The sequence below is a fragment of the Mytilus trossulus genome, chromosome 8 (assembly GCF_036588685.1).
Source record: "Mytilus trossulus isolate FHL-02 chromosome 8, PNRI_Mtr1.1.1.hap1, whole genome shotgun sequence".
Lineage (NCBI taxonomy): Eukaryota > Metazoa > Mollusca > Bivalvia > Mytilida > Mytilidae > Mytilus > Mytilus trossulus.
Window position 1 is genome coordinate 1,790,294 of NC_086380.1, and position 26,784 is coordinate 1,817,077.

The 26,784-nt window shown below is 31.4% G+C and overlaps 1 protein-coding gene across 7 annotated transcripts in view; it reads left to right on the forward strand.

The window, feature by feature from the left end:
- Nucleotides 1–26,064, forward strand: part of LOC134728098 (uncharacterized) — a 313,423-nt gene extending 287,359 nt beyond the window's left edge. For 5 of the 7 annotated variants that reach the window (XM_063592515.1, XM_063592512.1, XM_063592513.1 and 2 more), the window contains 2 exons: nt 15,407–15,480; nt 24,932–26,062. In XM_063592515.1, the coding sequence (XP_063448585.1) occupies nt 24,977–25,969 (993 nt within the window). In that variant the 5' untranslated portion in view covers nt 15,407–15,480; nt 24,932–24,976 and the 3' untranslated portion in view covers nt 25,970–26,062. Of the gene's footprint in view, nt 1–15,406; nt 15,481–17,509; nt 17,678–24,931 lie in introns of those variants that run through there. The other 2 variants (XM_063592516.1, XM_063592518.1) reach the window with 2 other exon arrangements.
- Nucleotides 26,065–26,784: the final 720 nt, after the last annotated feature.

Sequence of the window (26,784 nt, forward strand, 5' to 3'; positions counted from 1 at the left end):
ATAATTTGTTTTAGATTGTTGAAGAATAACTAAGTTTTGAAGCTTAGTTATTTGCATAACAATTGAAAAGAAACCTGTTAAATGAATCATAATGCAATATAAGGAATTGAACTTATATATTCAATGGGATAACATCTTTTTCCATAAGTGGGGCGAGTTGGCATTACTAAATTCATCCTGGTTAATAATATATTTATCTAGATTTCACCGATTTCCATTAGGTGGGACCAGTTGGCAGGATTAATATTAACGGGATTTAACACAGTTCACAAGTGGGGCGATTTGGTAATCCAGGTTGGGCAGTTTTTTTGTCAAGCCTGATTTTTTTCGCAGAAAGCTCGACATAGGGATAGTGATCCTACGGCGGCTGTGATGTTAGCTCAGTTCTTAAAAGCTTTATATTTTAGAAGGTGGAAGACCTGGATGCTTCATACTTTGTATATGGTTGCCTCATGTTACGAAGTTTCCGTCAGTCACATGTCAAATGTCCTTGACCTCATTTTCATGGTTCAGTGACTACTTGAAAAAAAAAGTTAAATTTTTTTGTAATGTTAAATTCTCTCTTATTATTAGTAATAGGATAACTATATTTGGTATGTGCATACCTTGCAAGGTCCTCTTGTCTGTCAGACAGTTTTCACTTGACCTCGACCTCATTTCATGGATCAGCGAACAAGGTTAAGTTTTGGTGGTCAAGTCCATATCTGAGATACTATTAGCAATAGGTCTAGTATATTCGGTGTATGGAAGCAGTGTAAGGTGTACATGTCCAACTGGCAGGTGTCATCTGACCTTGACCTCATTTTCATGGATTAGTGGGTATAGTTAAGTTTTGTGTTTTGGTCTGTTTTTCTTATACTGTTTGCAATAAGTTTTCTATATTTTGTGTATGGAATGGTTGTAAGGTGTACAGGTCTACCTGGCAGGTGTCATATGACCTTGACCTCATTTTCATGGTTCAGTGGTCAAAGTTAAGTTTTTGAGTTTTGGTCTGTTTTTCTAATACTATATGCAATAGGTCAACTATATTTGGTGTATGGAAATATTTCATGATCTACATGTCAGTCGCACAGGTTTTATTTGACCTTGATCTCATTTTTTACAGTTCATTGCCCAGTGTTAAGCTTTTGTGTTTTGGTCTGTTTTTCTTAAACTATAAGCAATAAGTCAATTTTATTTGTTGTATGGAAGAATTGTTAGCTGTATATGCCAACCTGGCATAGTTTATCTGACCTTGACCTCATTTTCATGGTCCAAAGGTCAATGTTTAGTTTTCTTGGTTCATGTTAAGATTATGTGACAGTTGTAATAAAGCTTTATTATTAGGACTATCAACATAATATCAATGATAAATAAAGAAGGCGAGACATTTCAGTGTGTACACTCTTGTTTTTAAAGTGGGGCGATTTAGTGAAAAAGTGGGACGATTTGTCATGGATTCCCTTCAATTATATTCTAATATGGTTTTTGGCTTCTTCGTGCATTAACAAGCTCATAGCCATTGTTGAATTAATTGTTTTCTTTAAAATAGTCGACAAAATTGCTCTTACAAAATTGCCATTTGGGAGCCTCGAGCTCGATGGGGGAAATACTCTGCAAATACTGACAGTTGGCAGGTATGGTCATCAAAAAAGTTGACATGTTACTATGTACATTTACCATTATGTTACTTGATGTTCTTGCTATACACACAGTACAGACTAGTCAATCTTTGTGAACTATTTTTTATGGGAGTCATAGAATATGCGTATACAATCAATAATTAAAAATAGTCTATTTATATTGAAAAGGAAAAATTCTTATATGTCTAAAGAAGAGGGACGAAAGACACAAAAGGGACAGTCAAACTCATAAATTTAAAGCAAACTGACAAGACCATGGCTAAAAATGCATTTCATGGGAGGCACAGAAAATATACTGTAAACAGTAGACTATAGATATAGGTGAACTAGGTACAAAAGAACTCTAAATCTTAAATTCTACAAACCACCTCTGTTCTATGGAAGATAATGATATAACTGGACTAGAAATACACACAACCTGTAATTAACTGCCTTTACAGCGCTTTCGCGCTTTGATTTATACATGTACTGGTAGCGATAAAAAATACTCGTGCAGAATATACATATACTATGAAACAAACAATATCCTGTCCAAAAATTATTTACGTGACACCATATTATACCAAATAACTATTTAAAAACTAAGACAGCATACATATAAAATATTATCATTCATAACAATTACTATTTAAAAGTTAAAAATATTTTACTATTAGTATCATGGTCCCAACAATTTAAAAAAAATATTATAAAAGGACGTTGTTGCAATGGTGTGACAGGGACTTTACGGTGCGTCTAAAAACAACCTTGGCCGCCGTGGTGCACTAAGCTCTCGAAACTGCACTAAGACCATGATGGAACACTATAGCGAACTTTCTATACTTATGAAATGTCCATGTGTGGAAAAGAGATCTTACCATACACTGTACGGACATGTAGACTTATTCACTAGCTGTGATATACAGCAAAAGATTTAGCAAGGATAGCAAGGATACAAAAATTACGATTTTAATAATGCTAGAAATTAAAAGGAAAGTATACCATGTATACGGAATTCGCCCGTATTTTAGAATCACGAAATAATCGAAATCGAATTTAGATTAGATTTGTGATCGTTGGAATTTATTAAGACTGTTTAAAATATCGATCTCTTTATAACTATCTTGTTTAGATCGAAATTAATGAGGTTCATAATATCATATATATATAAGTATGTGGTTTCTATTAAATATACACCTGTCTCGGAGACATAATGTCACAGTGTGACATGTATATTCGGCTTGAATTATCCGATGGTCAGGTAAATCACAACCTGTTAAAATGAGTTTTATTTGACACCTGGTACACACGAAGTAGTTACACCACAGGTGTACACACTCCTAACGAAAATATTATTTACAAATTATAAAATTAAGTAATGTGTAGAAAAAAAAACTTAATTTGTTTGATAAATATCGTTTATCACGATCGACTTTGTCTTATAAATATAATATATATAGATCATTAAAAAATAATTACTTTCTGGGTTCATTATTAATTTGGCTTGTATTGGGTTGATTTTTTATGATTGTCTGTAAATTGTTTACTAATTGTGTTTTTCGAAATATTATGAGCTTGCATTCAGTTGTTTTTATGCCTGATTGTCGGTAAATTTATGGTTTCTCCTTTTCACGGATTGTGTATTTAGTTAGGACTTACATTTAATGGTCATTTAATAGAAAATTGCAATATAAGTCTCACTTTTGACCTCGAATATAAAGGGATTAACCATATTGTAAGCGTAATGTACAGGTTTCCCTTTTTTTTTTTTTTAACTTTTAGACTAGTTAAAATCTCCTTTTAATTTTGAAACAGACATGGACATGTGTGAATAGTTAAACAACATTTTGACTTGATTGTTAGTTAAAACCTTTTTTTTTTACTTTATACAAACTGCACGAAAATGTGTCTTCCTTTGTTGTTAATCAGGCTGATTTTATTGATGCTTGCTCAACGTCCAGTGGCAAATATTTCATTTTTTTGTTGTTGATCAGGTTGATTTAATTGATGGTTGCTTAACGTCCAGTGGCAAATATTTCATTTTTTTTTTCTCTCAATATTATAAAATCGACAAGTTTCTATATTCAAACGGTGAGCAGATGTATGCGGTATTTTCAAATAAATGATTCTATAAATATAATTTTAATACAGCATGATCTAAATATAAAAATAGTTGGGGTCAAATACATCTATGCAACAAACATTTAGGCGATTCTTCAAAAAATTAGTTCATATCACTATTAAAGCTACCGTTTAATCTATCTTTGAATTCAATTAAAAACAAATTCACATTTTTTACACCCTGATGTAACCGTACTTTTAAAGCGTAGTCATCCGTATCAATAAATTGTTTAATATCAAAATTGAAGTGCATGAGTATTATTAACATCTGGGATGAATGTGAGAAATCTCTATCGATGGGAATAAACAAAATTTAGCTGAATTTGTATTATTCAAATTAATGAAAAGGCAAGCTAGTGTGTGTGTTTAAAATGATATTGTTGGAATGGATTTATAACATGAAAATTGTGTGTAACCGATTTAACGTTGACTTGGACTGCGAATTTGAACACAATATATTTGTGAAATCACATTCTACAAGATGACATATTTTGTAAGTACTTTAACCTTTGATTCTAATAATTCTAATACTAGTATCTTTGGATTGCATTTTATAGCTGACTATGGGCTTTGCTCATTGTTGACGGCCGTACGGTGACATATAGTTGTAAATGTCTGTGTCATTTTGGTCTCTTGTGGACAGTTGTCTCATTCGCAATCATACCACATCTTCTCTTTTATATTTATAAAGCTATAACTTAAAACTGTCATGTGTACATGTTTCAGGCTCGTGCCGCTGAAAGAGGTCTCCTTTCAAGTTTGAAAATATGTTAATAGGTCGGAAAAACTATCAGAAATATATATATGCACTTATAAATTAAATGATGAAATGATGTAAAGCAAGACTTTAGTTAGCGTGCTTGCTTTTTTTTTTTTTTTTTTTATTGTACAATCATTTTGATAACACCGAATTTAATTCAAATATAATAATTATATAAATACAGGTTAAACTATGCCGATACATATTGTTTAAAGATGTCAACCTTATTAACAAAGTTTGTATAAACAATTATACAAAAAAAAGCAAGCAAGTAAACCAAAGTTTTGCTTTGCGTGCATTAGGAAACTAGCTGTAAAGCCTAAATTTAGCCGACTTGCTCAAACAATAGATAAAGTAAGAGACGGATTTGATCAAATTTAACATACGGAGGAAAGTTTGGGTTTAAAACACTCTAAATAAATTCAATAGAAATTTCATTTATTTCAAATGTATTCCATTTAATTTCTTATAAATCGTATAGGGATCTTTATTCTTGTTTTTTTTTTTATCCATTTCCATTTCCATGACACTTCACTACTAATTACGTACATCTTGATATAAATTGAATCGTTGGTTTTCCCGTTTAAAAGGTTTTACACTGGGGCCCTTTATAACTTGCTGTTTGGTGTCAGCCAAGACTCCATGTTGAAGACCGTATTTTGACTTATTTTTATTATATACTATTATAAATTGTGACTCGGATGGAGAGTTGTCTCATTGTCACATACGACATCTTATCTATCTATGGCTCAAATCGAAACGAGACGGGACAAAAAGGGATAAAAACACACTTTTTTAATATATTTATAATGGGCTTAATATGAGTCAGAAAAGAGTAGAATAGTGGGTCGCGTAGGGGTATAAGCGTGACGCTGAATTGCCGATTTTTTTTTGTGAGCGTGACACGTGAAAGTTAAATGATTGTGTCAGGACACGGAAAAATTCAAAAAATGAGAACTGCATAGTATAAGCGGGATACGGGAATCTGACAAAGCAGTAAGTGGGATCAGGTATCAGACCCCCCCCCAAATGATACCCCAGAATAAGATATTTATTTATCTTCATCATATTGTTACTCTCATGCCTTCAATAACAAATGTATCCCATGCATGCATTTTCATATTTTTGGTCCCTTTTTCAAGTTTGTGGTCTCCAAATTTATAGACAAAAGTCCTTATGGATATTTGTAGTTCTTTGACATGCTGAATCTAACCGTGTATCCAGTTAAGGGATTTTTTGCCAAGTTGTCGAAATAGCCCACATAGAGGTCCAAAGGGTCTAAGATCATCAAACATGAATTGTAGCATGCATGTCGTGTACAATTACCCAAATGTGCATTGTTTGACCTCTGGTAGTATCCACTCGCGGATTTAGAAATTTTCATAAGTAGGGCCCAATAACTGCCTAAGAGGGGGCCCGCTCCAGTGATTCTATAAAAGTAACCAAATATTTTCCCAAAAAGGGGGCAACCCCCTGTCTCCCCTAAATCCTCCTCTGGTATCGAGCTGTGCATTACGGATCATTTACGTACCAATGCAAACAAAAAAGTTCGCCCACACACCTTACATTTCATGTTTTAATGACTGTGGATAATTTATGTCACATACCGTTTCACCTTATACAGTAAAAATCATGCAAGCAACAATCGAGTCAAAAACATTTATTCTACCACAAACTGTCTTTTTTCAGAATATGGAAATTAAAACAGTTGAGGGTACAACTGGGAAAGTTAATCTTTTATAAGCTTTTCTGTCACCATTGCGTTTTAAGATGCACATTTCTCTGTTCGCAAGTGTATGTATTGCGGAAGATAACGTCCTCAAATGTTCTCGTCTCTATTTTACACAGACTGCACTGAAACTCCGCAATATTAATCTTTGACTTAAAAATAATACAGAAATATCTTTTAAATTTTTTTTTTAATCAAGGAAAAACGTAATTTGAAGAATACAATATGACATTTTGAGAAGCGTTTTTGTTACAAGTGTGAAAAGCTATATATTTGATAAAGAATGAATGAGGAGTTTGTATTTCAATTTGAAAATACATTTATCATAAATTCTAAAGTCTTCAACTAAGTGTATTCCTTTGTTTCAAGTGCATTTATCACATAATTCTACAATAAAAATTCCTGGCATCTTCGAAAATTCCACATCAGAAATGACTGCACTAACAGTGATAATTCATCGCATCTATAGTTAAAATGGATCGCTTTCAATAATCGATATAATATATTTTATACGTATATCGAAATGTGTTCATACCAATTGTACCGCTTAATACCAAACCCGCGTAACCTTAAAAATTAGGACATAACACTATCAAAACATTACAGTTTTGTTCATTACAGATATTTTATCATATCCACGGTTGAATGCACAATATCCCCACCAAGAGTTGAGCAGAGCATTTTACTGTACTTATGAAACATATTGTTTTTAATCAAATGTCTGTGATATTAAGTCTTTAAAAAAATACAAATAATGACGGATTCATATTCAATATTTCATGGCAGCAAACAATAGTGATTTCGACAACACTATAATGTACGTTCATTGAGGAAATTTACGCAAATGTTCCATAAATAATTTTATTTATTTTATTTTAGGTCAATCGACAATTAAATATTATAATTAAGTTAAAACAGATATAAATTCAGTTTCTCACGAGACAAAATTCGGCCACAAAATTCTACTGGCTACATATTTTTAAATATATGACCAGAGACATATATGTCTCTGATATGACAAAGTTGCCTCATTTCTTTTTTATTGACATGTTAAAAGACTATTTGTTTATCTGATTGAATATACACTATAGTATTGCCGAGTGCTTCTGTTAAAATAAAGTTCCGGTCATGGTTAAAATAATATGTCAGAATTTGTTAATTTAAAAAAAAAACAATTGCCAAGTAATGATCCATTTAGAATTCACCTCCGGTAATATTCAGGTGATCGGAGGGCAATAAATTGCGTAATCGCACACCTGTGAATCAACAGTCACAACTCTATGAAGGACCTAATTACCGGAAAATCGGACACACACAATTTCACAAACTATTGCAAAGATATATGCCGTACCGAAAATTTTCTTGTAATAACAATTGAGCATTACCAGATTTGAAATTTTAATTATGAAATGCATATCATATAACAATATTTTTCTCAATAAATGCTTAAAGATAAATATAACATTCAAGTATTTTTATTAGAAAAGAATCTGATATAATTTTCCCATTGCTTTTCTTGATTATCTATCGAGGTTATTCATCCCCGACTTGATTGCATGTTCTAAATTTTATCGACGAGAATCTCATTCTGGTACGCGATCTTTAACGGGATTTCACGGAGTTGCCAATCTCTGTGTATATATGTCTCTGTTAGAACTGAGGACGGAAGACCCAAAACAATAATTTGAACTGCTTCATTTTGTATTTTAATATTGTACTGTTTATACTGTATTCTTTTGTATATATGTTATGTTTGTCAGAGATCATTTTTTTTTTATCTATATGACAATAAAAGTATTTGATTAAAAAAATACAAGGCAAACGTTTTGTTAATATTTCGTTAGACATCATTGAAATATATAACAATTTTAAAGAATATTATTCATACACACAAAAGTCATTATATTAAAATTGAGAATGGAAATGGGGAACGTGTCAAAGAGACAACAACCTGACCATAGAGAAGATGTATATATGTTATGTTTGTCAGAGATCATTTTTTTTTTTATCTATATGACAATAAAAGTATTTGATTATAAAAATACAAGGCAAACGTTTTGTTAATATTTCGTTAGAAATCATTGAAATGTATAACAATTATAAAGAATATTATTCATATTATTCATACACACAAAAGTCTATGAAAATGAGTGTTATTTGTGCAAAGGTCGACTTCGTTCTCTATTTCTATTTTTTTGTGTGAAGAATTAGTACAATACAACTGTTTTTGTGTCAAAAACAGGTGGGTACGAAATAATAGCTTAAAACCTTTCAAACTATTCCAGTAATCTCTCCATGCCGTATGGCATAGGTTATGATTAGCCCTCGGGGAAAACAGTCAAATGTAGGGATAATTATGACAAGTACGTGTATTCCCGACAAACAATGAAATTACCACATTCGTTTATTACGTGTACATGAATGCATTTTGTATAACCATTTAATCTGTATCTATATATATATATATATATAACTGTATAAATCACCCATGCAGGAACATATTTATAAATAGTTAGATTTACTGTTACCAGATTTACCTATTGTATTTCTTGACACGTGTGTTGTGAGGTTGATTTATTTTGAATAACTAAATAGATAAAAAAAAATAACGAATAATATTACATAATTGTAGATAATACAATATTTGGCTGTATGACATTATAAGTAATAACACGGGCCATGCTTGTAAAAACTGTGTGATAGTGGTTAGTTCGTATAATAAGTCAACGTTCGGTATACGTCAGGGACTCTCTGTTTTACACCAGGAATGGTGAAAACTAAAGACATCCAAAACCTTTGATTTTAAAAAGTTAACATGGAACTATTTTATTGCCAATCAGCCAATTATTGTACAACTAAATAATATTTTTGACTCATTGTCACTCATACAACAAAGTAAAACTTCTTATAAGCGTGATTTTTTAATCAGCGTGCGCCACTCGGCACGTGACCAACGGCTTAATGCAAATTCCCAATCATCACAATAAAAAGGGTGAAACAGGTTGTATACTTTGAGCTTTCAAACTAAATGGTAACCCCAACCCCCAACATAGAATGGTTCAAATTTTGAGTTGAAGCCGTTAGATTGCTCTATAATTTGATATAATTTGTCTCGGTGGATCCAGGGGGGGGGGGGGGTTCCGGGGGTTGGACCCCCTTTTTGGCCGATCAATGCATTTGAATAGAGCATATACTTGGACTCCCCCTTTACTCTGGGTTGGGCCCCCCCTTTTTTAAAATGGCTAAATCCGCGCCTGATTGCAGTACACTGCACTGTGAGTATTTGTTAGATAATCACGCGCGATTTTATCATTTAAAGGAAATGCTTCACGAAATAACTAAAATCAGTTTATTTGTACTCGTAACAAAAAGGAGAAAAAAATTGGGCTGCCTCTCTTCAATTGTGTCTAGTTACCAAAGTAAAATCAAAATTTATAATTCTCTGACAATGCACATGGTCATATATTGTATATGTCATTCCAAGACTTACACTTGTTCTTTTATTTGTGTGGCTATTTAATGACCATTTTAATTCAAAGCTTGGATTTGCATCCTTCATTTCCCAGTACTCTAGAATTTCTACATACATATCACAGTAAATAATTAAAGTTGTGTGTTAAACGTCAATGCGAAAGCAAAAATTCCATAAGACAATTTAGAGGGCACAATTGTTTCTTTCGTCTGACAGCAGGTATACACCACAGTTATCGTAAATTATAAAAACATATATAAAAAAAACATTATTTATTTTAACACAAAATAGAGAAAAGAACTGATAAGTGCGGGTAATCCATGCGCCTTTCCTCCCTGATGTTTCGATATTTTAAAAGATAATTATTCTTTTATCCATTTTAACACGTGAAAACTACACCAGTGAGTTCCATGTATGTCACAAACTTACAGCTGGTCCTGAATATGCATGAAGTATTTGCCACTGGACTTTAAACAACCAACAATCAATCACACTACAACTTATAGTATATATAGTTGTGAAATACAAAATGTTTATTATAATTATACAATTAGCCAAATAAATAGAATACAATGATACACACTACTTTATATAACTGACACAATTTAAAGGAATACTCTCTAAACTATATAAGTAGAGAAGCGAAAAGTTTCTTTTGAATAGTAAACAAACTTCCGAACAGTACATGTTTTTTAATGGTTTTCCCTGCGGCGCTCAAATATTTTGCATGGTCTTTTAGTGTTTAGACATATATGACATTGTAAGAACCGTTAACGTGTAATAGATTCAAATTCGTTATTTTGCTCAAGATAAGAAAAACAAAGACATGTATATTAAAAACTGACGGTCAGACATCACTATTTAAATACGTGTAAACACTAATTCATTAATTCTTTATTAACGTTTAGCCCTAAGACACCTTTTTATTAAGAATGATGATGAAAGTAATTGTAAAATATAATAGGCATGTTCTTTCTTACGTTATGGATCATTGATTTTGTTACCTATTGACCCGGTTGATTTCTAGCACGTGCCATTGAACTCGACCATTTTAACTGACACAGATTTTTTTTTTAAATTAACGCCATTCATATATACTAAGTACTATATACATATTATATGAATTAGAAAATAAATATTATAAGGATACAACATTGTTTGAATGAAAATTTTTATACGGTGATATTTTAACAAGGTCCCGACAAAGACTGAATGCAGTATCATGATCAGCTTTCGGGATCTGGGAAGTCTTTTATTTTTAATTCCCGGATGTCGAGAATATTTTTTTCCAAGTTTAATAGAGAAACTCGCACGAAAAAAAATAAACATAAAAAAGCAACAGATTCACGGTAAACTATGGCATATATCAACAGATAGCGAATTCAAGCAACTGTAATACATAAAACAAAAATATGCATGTGTTAATTTGCCTCCGTTGCATTTCTGTGGATTGTCTCATTGGCAATCATACCACATCTCCTTAACTTTTTTAGGTTACGTTTACAATTTTCCGTTACTATTTAATCTTCAAATACGAAAAACATTTTCACCGGTGTTCACAACATTTTAAGGTTAAATTTATGGCATTCATTTTGGTGTGTATACAATAAACATACGTCCTTGCATTTAATTATCAATATATATTTATATAAACTAATATTTATTATAAAATAAACAGCATATATAGACGAATAATTTATTAGTTATTCCTCAACAAAACAAGAAAAGAAATAAAAAATCAACAGAAGATTTAATCTTTTTTTTTTTTTTAATTAATCAAAATATACTTCAAATAATAATATTAAAATACATCTATACATATTAATCTAAAATGCATTATCGAGTAGAAGGGGCGCAACTCGTGGTATCAAACCGGTATACTGGACGGATCCAAACAGGGTCTGAACATTTTGAACGTAATTTTGTATCCATGGTCTGTTTTGGTCTGACACGGTCTTAACTGGTCTAAACAGCCCGCTAGACGATCCAGTCTTTTCCGTCTTGACATGCCTTAACGAACTGATTTACCTGATGAGGCTATCGATCTGAATGGCGACTTAACGATCTTAAATATCTAGACGATTTTCTCTAGCGGTAAATCCAGTCAATCAAGATGTGATCAGACCAAAATGACCGTTTCAGACTGAAATCGTGCTACTAGTGTTATTCATGCTGATTGGTCAACTTACCATTATAGAAACTATTATAAACTTTTGTAGACTATAGTGTTAACTAAACTTGAAGGTTCACAGAAATCAGAAATTTAATCTGATGGGAAAATACTCATTACAACTAATTCCAGTCTTCCATCAGGATTAAGTGATACAAAACTCCCACAGAAGACATTTATCCTTATGATCTGAGCTATAGTGGTATATTCTTGTTATTCCCCAAAGAACATGATCTTTAAAGTTTCATGTGGTTGATACATAAATAAATGACATTTCAGCTAAAAGAAATAGATATACTTAAACAGAGTTGGATTACCAATGAATCCATAAAAATATATAATAAAATATGTAAAAATCATTTTGTCAAACTTGCATAATATTGTCATGATTGTAATTAATTTTTATTTGAATAAATTTTTTAATTGGATGTTTGTTTTTAATTTGGAAAACCCCTAGATATATGGTTTGATTCATAAAACACTTGTTGATTTGGATGTTTGCACAGTTTGGCTAGGTTGAAAAAACACCTAGATGTTTGTTATGATGTTGTGTAAAACACTTGAATGCATGGTGCTTTGACTTTCAAAACAAGTAGATGATTGCTCTTGATTTGTATTTAAAACACATGAATATATATACTGTAAAAGCAGAAATTTTCGTGGGGGATTTAATTTCGTTAATTTCGTGGATAAGAATCCACGATATAAAACCCCCACGAAAATTTAATTGTAGATTTAATCTAAAGTGACATTTATATAACTATTTATTTATTTTCTAAACTTTCAAAACCACAAAATTTAATCCCAACGAACTTTCTTTTGGATACAAAACCACGAAATTTTAACCCCACGAAAATTAATGTTTATACAGTATTTGTTTTGACTTTGTTAACACTTGGATATTTGTTTTGACTTTCAAAACACTGATACTTGTTTTGACTTTCAAAACACTTCGATATTTGTTTTGACTTTCAAAACACTTGGATATTAATTTGTTTTGACTTTCAAAACACTTGGATATTAATTTGTTTTGACATTCAAAACACTTTAAATTTTTTTTGTTGACTTTCAAGAAACTTGGATGTTTGTTTTGACTTTCAAAACACTTGGATTTTGTGTTTGGCTTTAAACAAACAGTTGAATAATTGTCTTGATTTAATTGTAATGATAACAGGTTGTTTTTTATACCTCACCTATGATCACCTACGAAAGTAGAGGGGCATTATGTTTTCTGGTCTGTGGCTCCCTTCGTTCATTCGTCCGTCTGTCTGTGTGTCCATTGAGGTTAAGTTTTTGATCAAGGTAATTTTTGATGAATCTAAAGTCCAATCAACTTGAAACTTAGTACAATTGTTGCTTATGATATGATCTTTCTAATTTTAAAGCCAAATTAGACTTTTGGTCCCAATTTCGCGTCCACTAAACATAGAAAATGAAAGTGGGAGTTTCAGGTTAAAGTTTTTTGTCAAGGTAGTTTTTGATGAAATTGAAGTCCAATCAACTTGAAACTTAGTACATGATAATTGTTCCCCATAGTTTAATCTTTCTAGTTATAATGCCAAATTAGATTATTACCCAATTTCACGGTCCATGGAACATGGAAAGGGATGGTGCAAGTGGGGCATCCTTGTACTTTGGACACATTCTTGTTTAATTTTTTTAAGCAATCATATCTGTGTTTTGATTGGTAAAACAGTTAGTGCGCTGTTTTGATAACATCAACAGTTCCCTCAGACAAAAGACAAACTTGAAAACCCATGGCAAAAAGTTATAAATAATTTTAAACAAATTTTTAGGTCATAACAAAAAGTTATAAATAATTTTAAATAAACTGACATTTTAAGGCGTTGGCAAAAAGTTATTAACAAACAAAAGACAAACTGAAATTTTTAGGCCATGGCAAAAACTGATAACTAATAAACAGCCAAAAGACAAAATATTATTTATGAGACTACAAAATAAAGACTGAACAAATGGAACTCCACTATAAATTATTGATTTATTAAAAATGGAGACCGATCCTTTCACTTTAAAAAACTAAATCTTAAAAATATATTGTTTTGATTTTTGTCGAGCCTTCGACTTTAGTCGAAAAAAGCGAGACTAAGCTATCCTATATTCCGTCGGCGGCGGCGGCGTCAACAAATATTCACTCTGTGGTTAAAGTTTTTGAAATTTTAATAACTTTCTTAAACCATACTGGATTTCTACTAAACTTTGACAGAAGCTTGTTGATGATCATAAGATAGTATCCAGAAGTAAATTTTGTAAAAATAAAATTCCATTTTTTCCGTATTTTACTATAAATGGACTTAGTTTTTTCTGGGGGGAAACAAAACATTCACTCTGTGGTTGAAGTTTTTAGAATTTTAATAACTTTCTCAAACTATCCTGGGTTTGTACCAAACTTGGACAGAAGCTTGTTTATGATCATAAGATAATATCCAGAAGTAAATTTTGAAAAAAAAAAATCCATTTTTTCCGTATTTTACTTACAAATGGACTTATTTTTTCTGCGGGGAAACATTACATTCACTCTGTGGTTAAAGTTTTTAAAATTTTAATAACTTTCTTAAACTATCCTGGGTTTGTACCTAACTTGGACAGAAGCTTATTTATGATCATAAGATTGTATCCAGAAGTAAAGTTTGTAAAAAGATTACTCCGTTTTTTCTGTAATTTACTTTTAAATGGACTTAGATTTTCTTACAATCATAAAATAGTAACAATAGGAATATTTTTATTGAATTTTTTCCTCATTATTGTTGAGCCTGCGATTTACAGTAAAAATAGGCGAGACACTGGGTTCCGCGGAACCCTTACAAATTTTTAAAAAAGTAAAGGAGATGTGGGTGGCAGAGGCGGATTTAGGGGGGGCCTTTTTGGGGGAAAAAATGGTTGCTTATATAGGGAATCAGTGAAGAATGAATGGAGCGGGCCACCTCTTAGGTCAGTCAGTGGGCCCCCACTTCTAGATTTCTAGATCCGCCACTGGGTGGTATGATGCCAATATTAATGAGATAACTCTTCCAAAGTTCAAATGAAGTGCATGTAAACAATTTAAGGCAACAGTTTGGCCTTCAACAATGAGAAAAACCCATACAGTTAGTTGGCTTATTATAAAAATCCCTAGCTGACATGAAAAATATGAAACAATCCAATTTATAAAACTGATATTGTACTCAAATGTGTGTCATGGATAATGATAGGAAATAATTAAAACAAAGAAAACAGTAGCATGTTATTATAGTACATTGTATAAGGAAGAACTTTGATTGACTTCTAAACATTTCTTTGAGCTAAATAGTATTCTAAGAAGGTTTAACTCTAAGCTTGAACTAAAACAAGGAAATACTTTGATGATTTACCAAAAGTTAATTTAGCAAAATGCATGTAGATTAAATCTTCTAATGTTATTCATTATTTTTCTGTTTCCCTGTGGAATGAGCAGTGATGACAGAAATAAGTTAATTCAGAATAAAATATGATTAGGCTATAGATTTTTTAGTTTGGTCTAAAATAATATGTCACATGATTTTATTTGATATTTCAGATGATTGTAAACAAATGTGACTCCTGTTAGCTAGTAACAGTGGATTTATAGTGCGATTTGTCAGTATATACATGGTAAGTAAATAACTTTAAGATATGTAGATAACATTTGAGAGAGTGGTAATGGGGGTACCTTCATGACGAAACTATAAAAGTTCATGCTAAATGACATTGAGGGTAATATTTGGGCATGATGATAAAATATATACATTTTCTTTTAGACGATAAAAAAGGATATTTTGAGTAATCACAATAAAATTTTAGCCAATTTGACTCTTAACTGTAGCAAAATGAATGCTTGATGCGTAGCAGTAAAGGGTATTCATAACCCCATTTGGTTCTGATATCAATGAAGTTTTAAAAAGGGGAGACCACTCTAGGGATTTGTTTAAGGAAAGCTTAGGGTCTTATATAAAATGAATTGTTGTCTGGTGTTATTTCATTTGACATCACAAGTATGTTATACTGTTATCATATAGTTGAGGGCTTAGAAAGGGTATTACTCAAAAGAGAATAATGGGGGGGGGGGGGGAATGAAGAAAAGTGAAAATTTGCAGAAATGATAAATAGAGAAATTGGCATAAGCTTACATATGATAGCTTACAAATACTGAGAATAGAGGAAAATTTATCAACGTTTTAAAAATTTATTTGAGCAACAAAGCTTGAAACAGCAGTTGAAGACATCTAGAAGTAAAACTTCTGAAAAAATTTCTAAATTTCCATTGTAACATTTATATAATATATCACAATGCTATTGACTATATAATACAGATTGATGGATGGTTTAAAACACAGCTGCTCTTTAATCACCATAAATATTTTGGTTCAATAATCAAAATTATCTAACATTTATTGGCGTTATATGAAATATGATATTTTAAAAAAATAGACAATAGAATTATAAATAGGTTTTTTTATGCAACTTGAAACAGTATTCTCGAACCTCTCAAAATCTGCAGTCATACTTTTACAAAAAATGGCTTACCTAAGAAAGAAGATGTGGCATGAAAGCCAATGAAACAACTGACACCACAAGAGACCAAATGACACAGAAATTAACAACTTTTTACTGCCTTCAACAATGAGCAAAGCCCATACAGCATAGTCAGTTTACAAAAATTATGAAAATTGTTAAATGTTATTGAAAACATTTTCCCAAAAGACTCTCAAGTTTAAATTTATCACAACAAATTCTTCAAAGGATTTTTTCTTTCAATTTCAAAATTCGATACCAGTGTAAAACTTTACCTTGTATAAACAAATTATTTGAAAATGGATTGTTTTATGAACTAATTTATTTGTGTGTGTGTAAATTTTCATTGGTTTTTAATTTGAAGTCATATGAAATGAGTGAGTGGTGAAAAATAATGTTTATCCAATTCTTGAACCAATGTATGTATTTATCATAAACTTAGTCCTCTGTACACGATTTTATCATTATTTTTGCAAATATATCATATAATCGTCAATTTGTTTTCTCTCTTTTTGTTATATGATTTAACAAATATGGCTGCTCATTAAATGCTGTACGTGTTTTTAAGCTGAGTTTTACCGATTGTCACCTTACAGTAAACAAATCACAAAAAGCATGGGTATTGAGCACTTGTTTAACGTGTATAATCAGATATTTGTTTACTTCCATGACAGATCCATGCGTATTGCGATCACTGGATTTTTACGAGGAGGGTTACGCTCGGGTCACTATGCATACGGAAAATATGTCGGTGAATTGCTTTCTGGATGCAAGCAATTAAAAATAAGTAAACTTCTTCTAAATGTGGACAAATTAAAGAATTTTCCTCAGAAAAAATTATATGTACATAAGTTGTATAATGAAAACTATCCATTTAGTTAAAAAAAACATATGCATATTTTTTTTTAATTTGAGGTTTCTTCATGACTTTAAGATTAACAAAATCACTTTCTATAAATAGTTGCATCCTTTATTGGATTATTCTATAATCAGTATTTTAAGATGTCATTATGACATTAAACTCTTACTTCACACTAATTCTTTTGAATGGTGATTTAATTACATTGGTATTTACAGCTATTGATTGTTATAGTACATGTATAAAAGGTAAGAAATTCATTGGTCAAGATTTCATGTTTTGACTGGCAAAGGGGTAATTTCTCAGGTTCAAAACATTAGGAATTTATTGTCCAGAAGTACGCAGATTTAAATATACTGGACAATGTGTTATAATAATTTACCTGTAGACTACTGAGATAAGTTTATTTTGCTCTGGTGAGTGAATAATATTAGAAATGTAAGCTCTTCAAATTATTTACGAAAAAAAACATTGCAAAATTTTGTTAATTATGGTTATTTTAAGTCATAATTAAATAGCATGACTTAGATTAAAACTGTTTTTTGAAAAATAATTATATTGTTTTACTTTAATTATTTTTCTTTAGAATAAAAACAAGGGATTTGTAACAATGTATTTCAAAGATATTTCTGTAGCATGTTGAGTGAAAAGATATAACTGACCGTGCCAGGGCTGTATAGCTGGTCAAGGTCATTCAAAGCTCCCATTATGAGAGTAAGACAGCAGCCCAACAACAACATAACAAGAAGTTTTTCTTCGTAGAAATGTTGCCTATGATAATTATACATTTCAGTGTTGGTATCATGTTTAATAATCTGGGTAAGCTAAAGTAAAGTAAGAAAGATTTGAAATGAATGAAAGCTCCACATCCATTTTTTTGTCTCAGAAAAAAACCTGATTAATGGATGTTCTTCATCTCAAAATCATAATTGGCCTTCAACAAAAATGTATTTACATTTATTACAAACATTTGCGGCTCAAGTAGGATATACGGTACTATAGTTCCGGCTTTTTTGCCGTAAATTCCTACGCGTATGTATTCATGGGTAATAAAGGTAAAACTGTTTGAATTTTTCATTCTAGTAAAATTAATGAGTGAAAGACAGGTTGACAAGTCGACAGGTTGACAACTTTGAAAATGTTATCGTTGCAATAAGTGGTTGACAGGTTGACAAGTCGACAGGTTGACAATTTTAAAAATGTTATGGTTGAAATAAGTGGTTGACAGGTTGACAAGTCGACAGGTTGACAGGTTGACAAGTAGACAAGTCGACAGGTTGACAATGTTAAAAACGTTATCGTTCAAATAATTGGTTGACAGGTTGACAAGTCGACAGATTGACAATGTTAAAAATGTAAAAACAAATTATAGTTAACAGGTTGACAGGTCGACAGGTTAATAAGACGTTGACCAATTGATAATAGCGTTATGTATAACTGGTAGGCAAATTGACAAGTTGACAATGTACCTATACACTGTATAGGACTGTATCGGACCACAGATGAATTATCACGTTATGATTGGTTAAATTCCGTCACGTGGTGACCCCTTATGAGACCATATGGGGTTAGTAAGTTTCCTATGGGGTTCATGACGCGTTAATGGCGACGTCATCTATTAATGTTGTTGTGTTTCATCCGGTCGATCTTAACACTTATAAACTTGTCGTTTGTCAACCTTTTCATTGTCAAGCTGTAGACCTGTCGATTTTAACACTTGTCGACCTTTTCATTGTCAACCTGTCGACCTGTCGACCTTTTCATTGTCAACCTGTCGACCTGTCGACCTGTTAATATGTCAAAATATATATATATATACATGTAAACTGATTTACTTCTAATTTAAACCAATTTACTCCTATTTTCTTCCGATTGAACTACAGTACCGTATATCCTACTTGACCCACATTTGCTTTTAAGAAAAATACTGAGAATGTTTATATTAATAGAAAAAAAATCAAATGTGATTATTTTTTGCTGAGACAGTAACCAAACAATGATAACTTTAATTGACAGGAACCAAAATTCAAAATAAGAGCAAGTTCATTTATAGCTTGGTATATATATATAGAAGTTATACACTCTTGATTCCATGTTTTAAATCCCTGACACCGTTAAGTTGTAAATGAATTCTTTTTGAAGATACAAGCAAAGATCTTTTATAAACAAATCTGACAAACTTCTAATTTACTTATGGTAAAACATACTTTAGAAGCAAAAACCTTTGTTTACATATTTATCAGATAAATCAATGTCCTGAAACACTGACCACAACAGAAACTGACCAATATACATAACTCATAGTGTAAAAAATGACAGTTGGTCATACCAGTTGACATTTTCAGAAGAGTTTTGAATTACTATTTGTATATGTATTTGTTCCCATCGATTACAAACGGTGATGAGGTCGTCCATGAAATTAAGTAAAGATCTTCTCTACAAACATGATTATAAGGGAAGGATTGAATGAAACTAATACAGTAGAAAATTAGTAATTACTCAAGAGTGGACTCAATCATGATTGTATGGAATGCCTTTGATATCAGGCTTTATAAATCTAACACGTAGAAATGATGTCTTTTAGGTTGTACTCTTGATTCAATGCTTTGAATGCATAAAGGCTTCATGGTGCTCAAGTTATTGACCTTGTTAGATAGTATTTGCGTGTTTTGCGTTTTACAAATGTTTTTTTGTATTTCATTAATGAAATCAATTTCTTTCTTTTTCTAATTTCTTAAATATATATATATACTAAAAACAGCCATGGGTTAGATTTTATTAATTTGTCAATATTTTTGTTTCGAGATCAATTAATTTCAATAACTTCATTATATATTGGATTGCAACCATACTTAAAGCTTGCATGGATATAATAGTCAAATAATGAGTGGAAGATTAATTTTGAAATCCAAGGTCAAGGTCATAAGTTTCTCCCAGAAACCTGAAATTTGTGCAAAAAATTGGATTGTCCTGCCTGGTTCTATATTCCTCATTTTTGGGGTTTTTGATTTCATATTATATCAGTTTTCTCTAGATATTAAACAGATCTATATAATATTGTAACCTTTTAAAAAAGAATTACACAAATACCTCGTTACTTCAATAATCGGTTAGAAATTATCCACTGTTTTTGGAAAATTTTATTTATTTAGCATTTAATATACAATAACTACATTTTGCCATGAACTGTAAATAACAATACAGTAAAAGTACTAATTTACCAATGATTTTATATTAAGTAAATATTTGACAAGATAAGCCTTGACCTATGAATTGAGACCCAATGCTTTCATTGCCTCGGTTCCTATAGAATTATTAGTTGGATTTGTATAAAAAGCTCTGGTGTTAAGTTATGCCAGTATAAGAATAATGAAATTAGCCTGAAAATTGGAAATTCTCACTCAAAAGTACATTTTTGTTGAGCCTTTGACTTTAGTCGAAAAAGCGAGACTAAGCGATCCTACATTCCGTCGGCGGTGTCAACAAATATTCACTCTGTGGTTAAAGTTTTTGAAATTTTAATAACTTTCTTAAACTATACTGGATTTCTACCAAACTTTGACAGAAGCTTGTTTATGATCATAAGATAGTATCCAGAAGTAAATTTTGTAAAAATAGAATTCCATTTTTTCTGTATTTTACTATAAATGGACTTAGTTTTTTTTGCGTGGAAACAAAACAATCACTCTGTGGTTAAAGTTTTAAAAATTTTAATAACTTTCTCCAACTATCCTGGGTTTGTACCAAACTTAGACAGAAGCTTGTTTATGATCATAAGATAGTATCCAGAAGTAAATTTTGTAAAAATAAAATTCCATTTTTCCGTATTATACTATAAATGGACTTAGCTTTTTCTGCGGGGAAACAAAACATTCACTCTGTGGTTAAAGTTTTTAGAACTTTCTTAAACTATCCTGGGTTTGTATCAAAGTTGGGCAGAAGCTTGTGTATGATCATAAGATAGTATCCAGAAGTAAATTTTGTAAATAAATAAATCCATTTTTTCTATATTTTACTTTTAAATGGACTTAGTTTTTCTGCGGGGAACCATTACATTCACTCTGTGGTTAAAGTTTTTAAAATTTTAATAACTTTCTTAAACTATCCTGGGTTTGTACCAAACATGGACAGAAGCTAATTTATGATCATTAGATTGTATCCAGAAGTAAAGTTTGTAAAAAAATTACTCAGTTTTTTCTGTATTTTACTTTTAAATGGACTTAGATTTTCTTACAATCATAAAATAGTAACAAGAGGAATATTTTTATTGATTTTTTTCCTCATTGTTGTTGAGCCTGCGATTTACAGCAAAAATAGGCGAGACACTGGGTTCCGCGGAACCCTTACAAATTTTTATTTGTTTTATTGTGATTGTATAGGATTTCTTATAAGAATTCTGTCTCAGTAATCCATTGGATTTTAAAAATTTGAATGGAATGATTCTGATGTATGTAACTTACTTTTCTACAAAATCTACACAGATTTCAATTATACAGATTTTTTATTTGAATTTGCTTATGTTATGCTCCTTTAAGTAGGCTATTATGTTTATCAGTCTGTTCTTCTGTTCGTTCATTCATCCCGCTTCCAGTCTGTGTGTTTGTTTGTTCATTCATACTGCTTGAGGTTTAAGTTTTTGATCAAAGTTTCTGATCAAGGTAGTTTTTGATGAAGTTCAAGTCTAATCAACTTGAAATAATAACATTCTAGACTCTGTTTGGTGTTAAAATGCCACTTGTTGAATTGTATCTCAGTGTAGAACTGTTATTATTTACATCGATGACAACAACAAATTAATCTGCTTATAAATAATAAGCGTTAACAAAAGATATTGAATGGTTTGCTAAAATTGAGAAACAATTACATGATTTACATCTTCATTAAGTTTATCACATGATTTACATGGAATCAATTAATTTTATCATTTACAATATAAATCCATAAATAGATGCTATAGTGCAGTCTACAGCCTCTGTTATATTAGATGATGTGTCAACATTAATTATACAATTAACATATTTTTAAACAATAACAGGCCATATTTTATTATAAAAAAAATGATACAAGGACAGGGCAGGATTATTAGTTTAAAAGTTACAATTAAAAGTCACAATAAACTTTGATTCTATTGAATATATTGTTATTCAATTCAGCTAGAAATCTTTACAGATGAAAAATAATTGTGGATATAAATCCTACACAGTTCCAAACTTAGAAAATGCTGCACACAAATCATGAATGCTATCAAAGTTCAAAATAATCATTTGATATTTATAAAACCTCCAGTCACATATTTTGCATTGATAAAAGCATAACAAAAGATATCTATTGTAACAAATCAAACTGAACCTATAATAGTTTATTTTAACAAGTTCAGTGTCAGATCAAGAACTTTTCTTTAAGGGGGATGTGGCTGACTGACCTACTGACCTAAAGGGGGGTGCTCTCCAGTGATTCCATATACAATCAATCAAATTTTTCTCACAAATGGGGGCCCAAGACCAACCACCCTTCCACCCCAGATCTGCCTATTAAAATAAGACTTGGATCATGACAATTGTCTCATTGACACTCATACCACATCTTCTATGTTAACCTTCAACATTTGAAGATTTATAAATGGGTTAATAAATTACTATTTTTCAAAGTAAAAAGTATTAGTTTTAATCTTTTAAAGGATAAAAGCATGCAAACGTTTCACTACCAACATAAATTGCAATCTTTTGAAAATGAATGAGATCTTTGGCGTTTTGAACTTTAAGATATCGGTAAGTTTTCAGTTGATGAGATTTCTGTTTAATCCCTGTGATGGGGTTGATGTAATTCTGATTGTCATTGAATATCTTTACTGAAGCCTCATTTACTGCATGAATCTTTATTGATGTTACTTGAATAAGAGAAGTATCAGAACTATATAAACTTAATGATAAACACAAATTGTTATTCAGGCAAGAAATTAAAAACTTGCATTTTAGGATGAATAAGAATTATTCAAGCTTAAAAAAAGTCTAATTGTAAAGAATTACAAAGATGAAATGTTACTATTGAATACTATATATAATGTATTATATGCTCTGCTCCTTTATGATTTCCCCTTTCAAAATAAATATGACCACATTATAAACATTTTCACAAATTTAGCAGCAACATATAAAGAATACATATATATAGACATTTCAATAACAGATTAAGATGTAGAGTTTCATGAAATCAAAATGTTTGGTGAATATAGAATGATGTGATTTCCCTTATCAGACTAAACTGCATTTTCAATTTTATGATTGTAAACTTGGACCAGCTATAATGACTATATTTATAAGCAATCAATAAATACAGTGGCGCCTTTTGAAAGATTGATTTTACTATTAACTTATAATGGAGGAATTAAATTAAAATTTATTAAAGACCAAAACATTATTTGGCTATTAATTATAACAAGGTTGGCAGACTTTTATAGACCTAAGAAAAAGCAGGAAAATGTAATAGTCTTCCCTTCTAGGAAGTTAACTTTATTGAACACTATAAATGGTTTTATTTACTTTTTGTGGGAAAAGAAAGATGGCTTTATTGTTATCTGCATTAGTTGTGCAGCTGCTATAATGACATTTTGTCAATACTTGTCTAAAACCACATGTAAAATTGATGTTTTCTTTATTATAGGAAGCTCATGGTTTTCATAGCATGGGCATTATTAGAGCAGTAAACATTAATTCCATTTAGAGAGCAAGTGGTTGTAATAGAGTTCACCTAATTATCTGTATATCTAAAAATAAAATTGAGAATGGAAATGGGGAAAGTGTCAAAGCGACAACAACCCAACAATAGAGCAGACAACAGCCAAAGGCCACCAATGGGTCTTCAATGTAGCGAGAAACTCCTGAAAGGCGTCTTTCAGCTGGCCCCTAAACAAATATGTATACCTGTTTTGTGATATTGAACGTCATTATAACTAAACTCTGAGTTATACACAAGAAACTTAAATTAAAAATCATACAAGACTAACAAAGGCCAGAGGCTCCTAACTTGGAACAGGTGGAAAATTTCTTTTTTGCCTTTTTTAGGTTGCTGTCTTATAATATATTGATACAAACCCCCTCATTTCTTTTTATTTTTGGGACAACAGTAGCTTAAAGTTGTTTTAGTTTTAGTAGTTCGATCATCTTCTCTTTCACAAACCTGTCAACACTATAAAGGTTGTGAGTTAGGGTTATAGGGTTAGGCATTAAGCACATTGACAGATGCATATTGTATTACAGTTTTCCTATTGAAGTTTTTCTGGGTTTTTTCTGGGCTCTCCAGCATCCTCCACCAATAAAACTGGTCGCCATGATATCACCAATAGTTATAAAAGTGACATTAAATACCAACAAACAATTAATCCCTTTGAACTCAATTATTAACACAATGCAGTCCCACTTCATAGCTTAAATTCATTTAAAAAAAAAATCCAATCAGATTGGTTCCAGTTTGCATATAAATCTATATAAACATTTTACTTTTAAATCTAGCTGTTATTGTTATTTAGTGCAATGGCACCTTGAGTGAGTTTCCTTCTTGAGAAAAATATGGTATGGAGGAATTTGTATTTGTATTGACTTGTATTGATTGGGACAATAAGAGGGTTATACATTTTAAGGTCAAAATATTTGCTTTTCTGCATTATATATCTAACCTTTATATTCTATTTTTCAGCTTTAAACAAATGACAATTTTGAACTGAAGGATTCAGAACTAGCTATGACCATGACAGCCACTGCATTTATTATGTACAGTCTCGCCAATATTGTGGGAATACTTCTGTTCTGGCTTTATAAAAAGAGAGACAAGCGGGAGAAAAAACCATCAGAATCCGAGGAATTAGAAAATGCAACTGTTCGTAGAAGACGTTTAAAACATCAACCATCTTTACTTGCCTTACTGGGTCTTTCACATACATATAACGACAGGTCATTTTGTCCGATAGAAGATCATTTTCATAGTTTTACTGAAGTCAGTGAAGCGTGTAAGAGAGCAGGATTAGAGAAATGTGGTTTGATCATTGGCGTTGATTTTACAGCGAGCAATGAGTGGCAGGGCCGCAAAACATTCAGTAGTCAGTGCCTTCATAAAGTCATTCCAGGAAAAATTTATAATCCATATCAGAAAGTGGTGTCCATCATTGGTCAAACGCTCGAGCCGTTCGATGACGATAATCTTATTCCTACTTATGGATTTGGAGATTCCTTAACCAATGACGAGGATGTGTTTAGTTTCCATAGCAATGGGAATGCATGTAAAGGATTTTCAGACGTTTTACATAAATATAATGAATATGCAACAAGTCTTCAGTTTAGTGGACCAACAAATTTTGAACCAATTATAAACAAAGCAATAGAAATTGTAAAGTTAAAAAAATCATATCATATACTAATTATTATAGCAGACGGTCAAGTGACTGAGGAATCTCGGACAATTCAGGCCATCGTGAGGGCATCGGAATATCCTCTAAGTATTGTTGTCGTTGGTGTTGGCGATGGACCATGGGATATCATGGAGGATTATGATGATTTTTTACCGAATAGAAAATTCGACAACTTTCAGTTCGTAAATTATCATTCTGTTACATCCAAAACAAAAAACCCTGATGCAAGTTTAGCGTTAAATGTTATGATGGAAATCCCACATCAGTATAAGATTATAAAAGCTTTAGACTATTTAGACACAATACAAACTGTCAAGTCAGATGCATGACCTAGGTTTTATTTTCATACCTTACTTGTAGGGTGGCATTAATTATGTTTTTAGGACTACATTGGTCCATTCCTAAGTATGTTCCACTTTAAGTAGGATGACATTATGTTTTAGGACTACATTGGTCCATTCCTAAGTATGTTCCACTTTAAGTAGGATGACATTATGTTTTAGGACTACATTGGTCCATTCCTAAGTATGTTCCACTTTAAGTAGGATGACATTATGTTTTAGGACTACATTGGTCCATTCCTAAGTATGTTCCGCTTTTAAGTAGGATGACATTAATTATGTTTTTAGGACTACATTGGTCCATTCCTAAGTATGTTCCACTTTAAGTAGGATGACATTATGTTTTAGGACTACATTGGTCCATTCCTAAGTATGTTCCACTTTAAGTAGGATGACATTATGTTTTAGGACTACATTGGTCCATTCCTAAGTATGTTCCGCTTTTAAGTAGGATGACATTAATTATGTTTTTAGGACTACATTGGTCCATTCCTAAGTATGTTCCACTTTAAGTAGGATGACATTATGTTTTAGGACTACATTGGTCCATTCCTAAGTATGTTCCACTTTAAGTAGGATGACATTATGTTTTAGGACTACATTGGTCCATTCCTAAGTATGTTCCACTTTAAGTAGGATGACATTATGTTTTAGGACTACATTGGTCCATTCCTAAGTATGTTCCACTTTAAGTAGGATGACATTATGTTTTAGGACTACATTGGTCCATTCCTAAGTATGTTCCGCTTTTAAGTAGGATGACATTAATTATGTTTTTAGGACTACATTGGTCCATTCCTAAG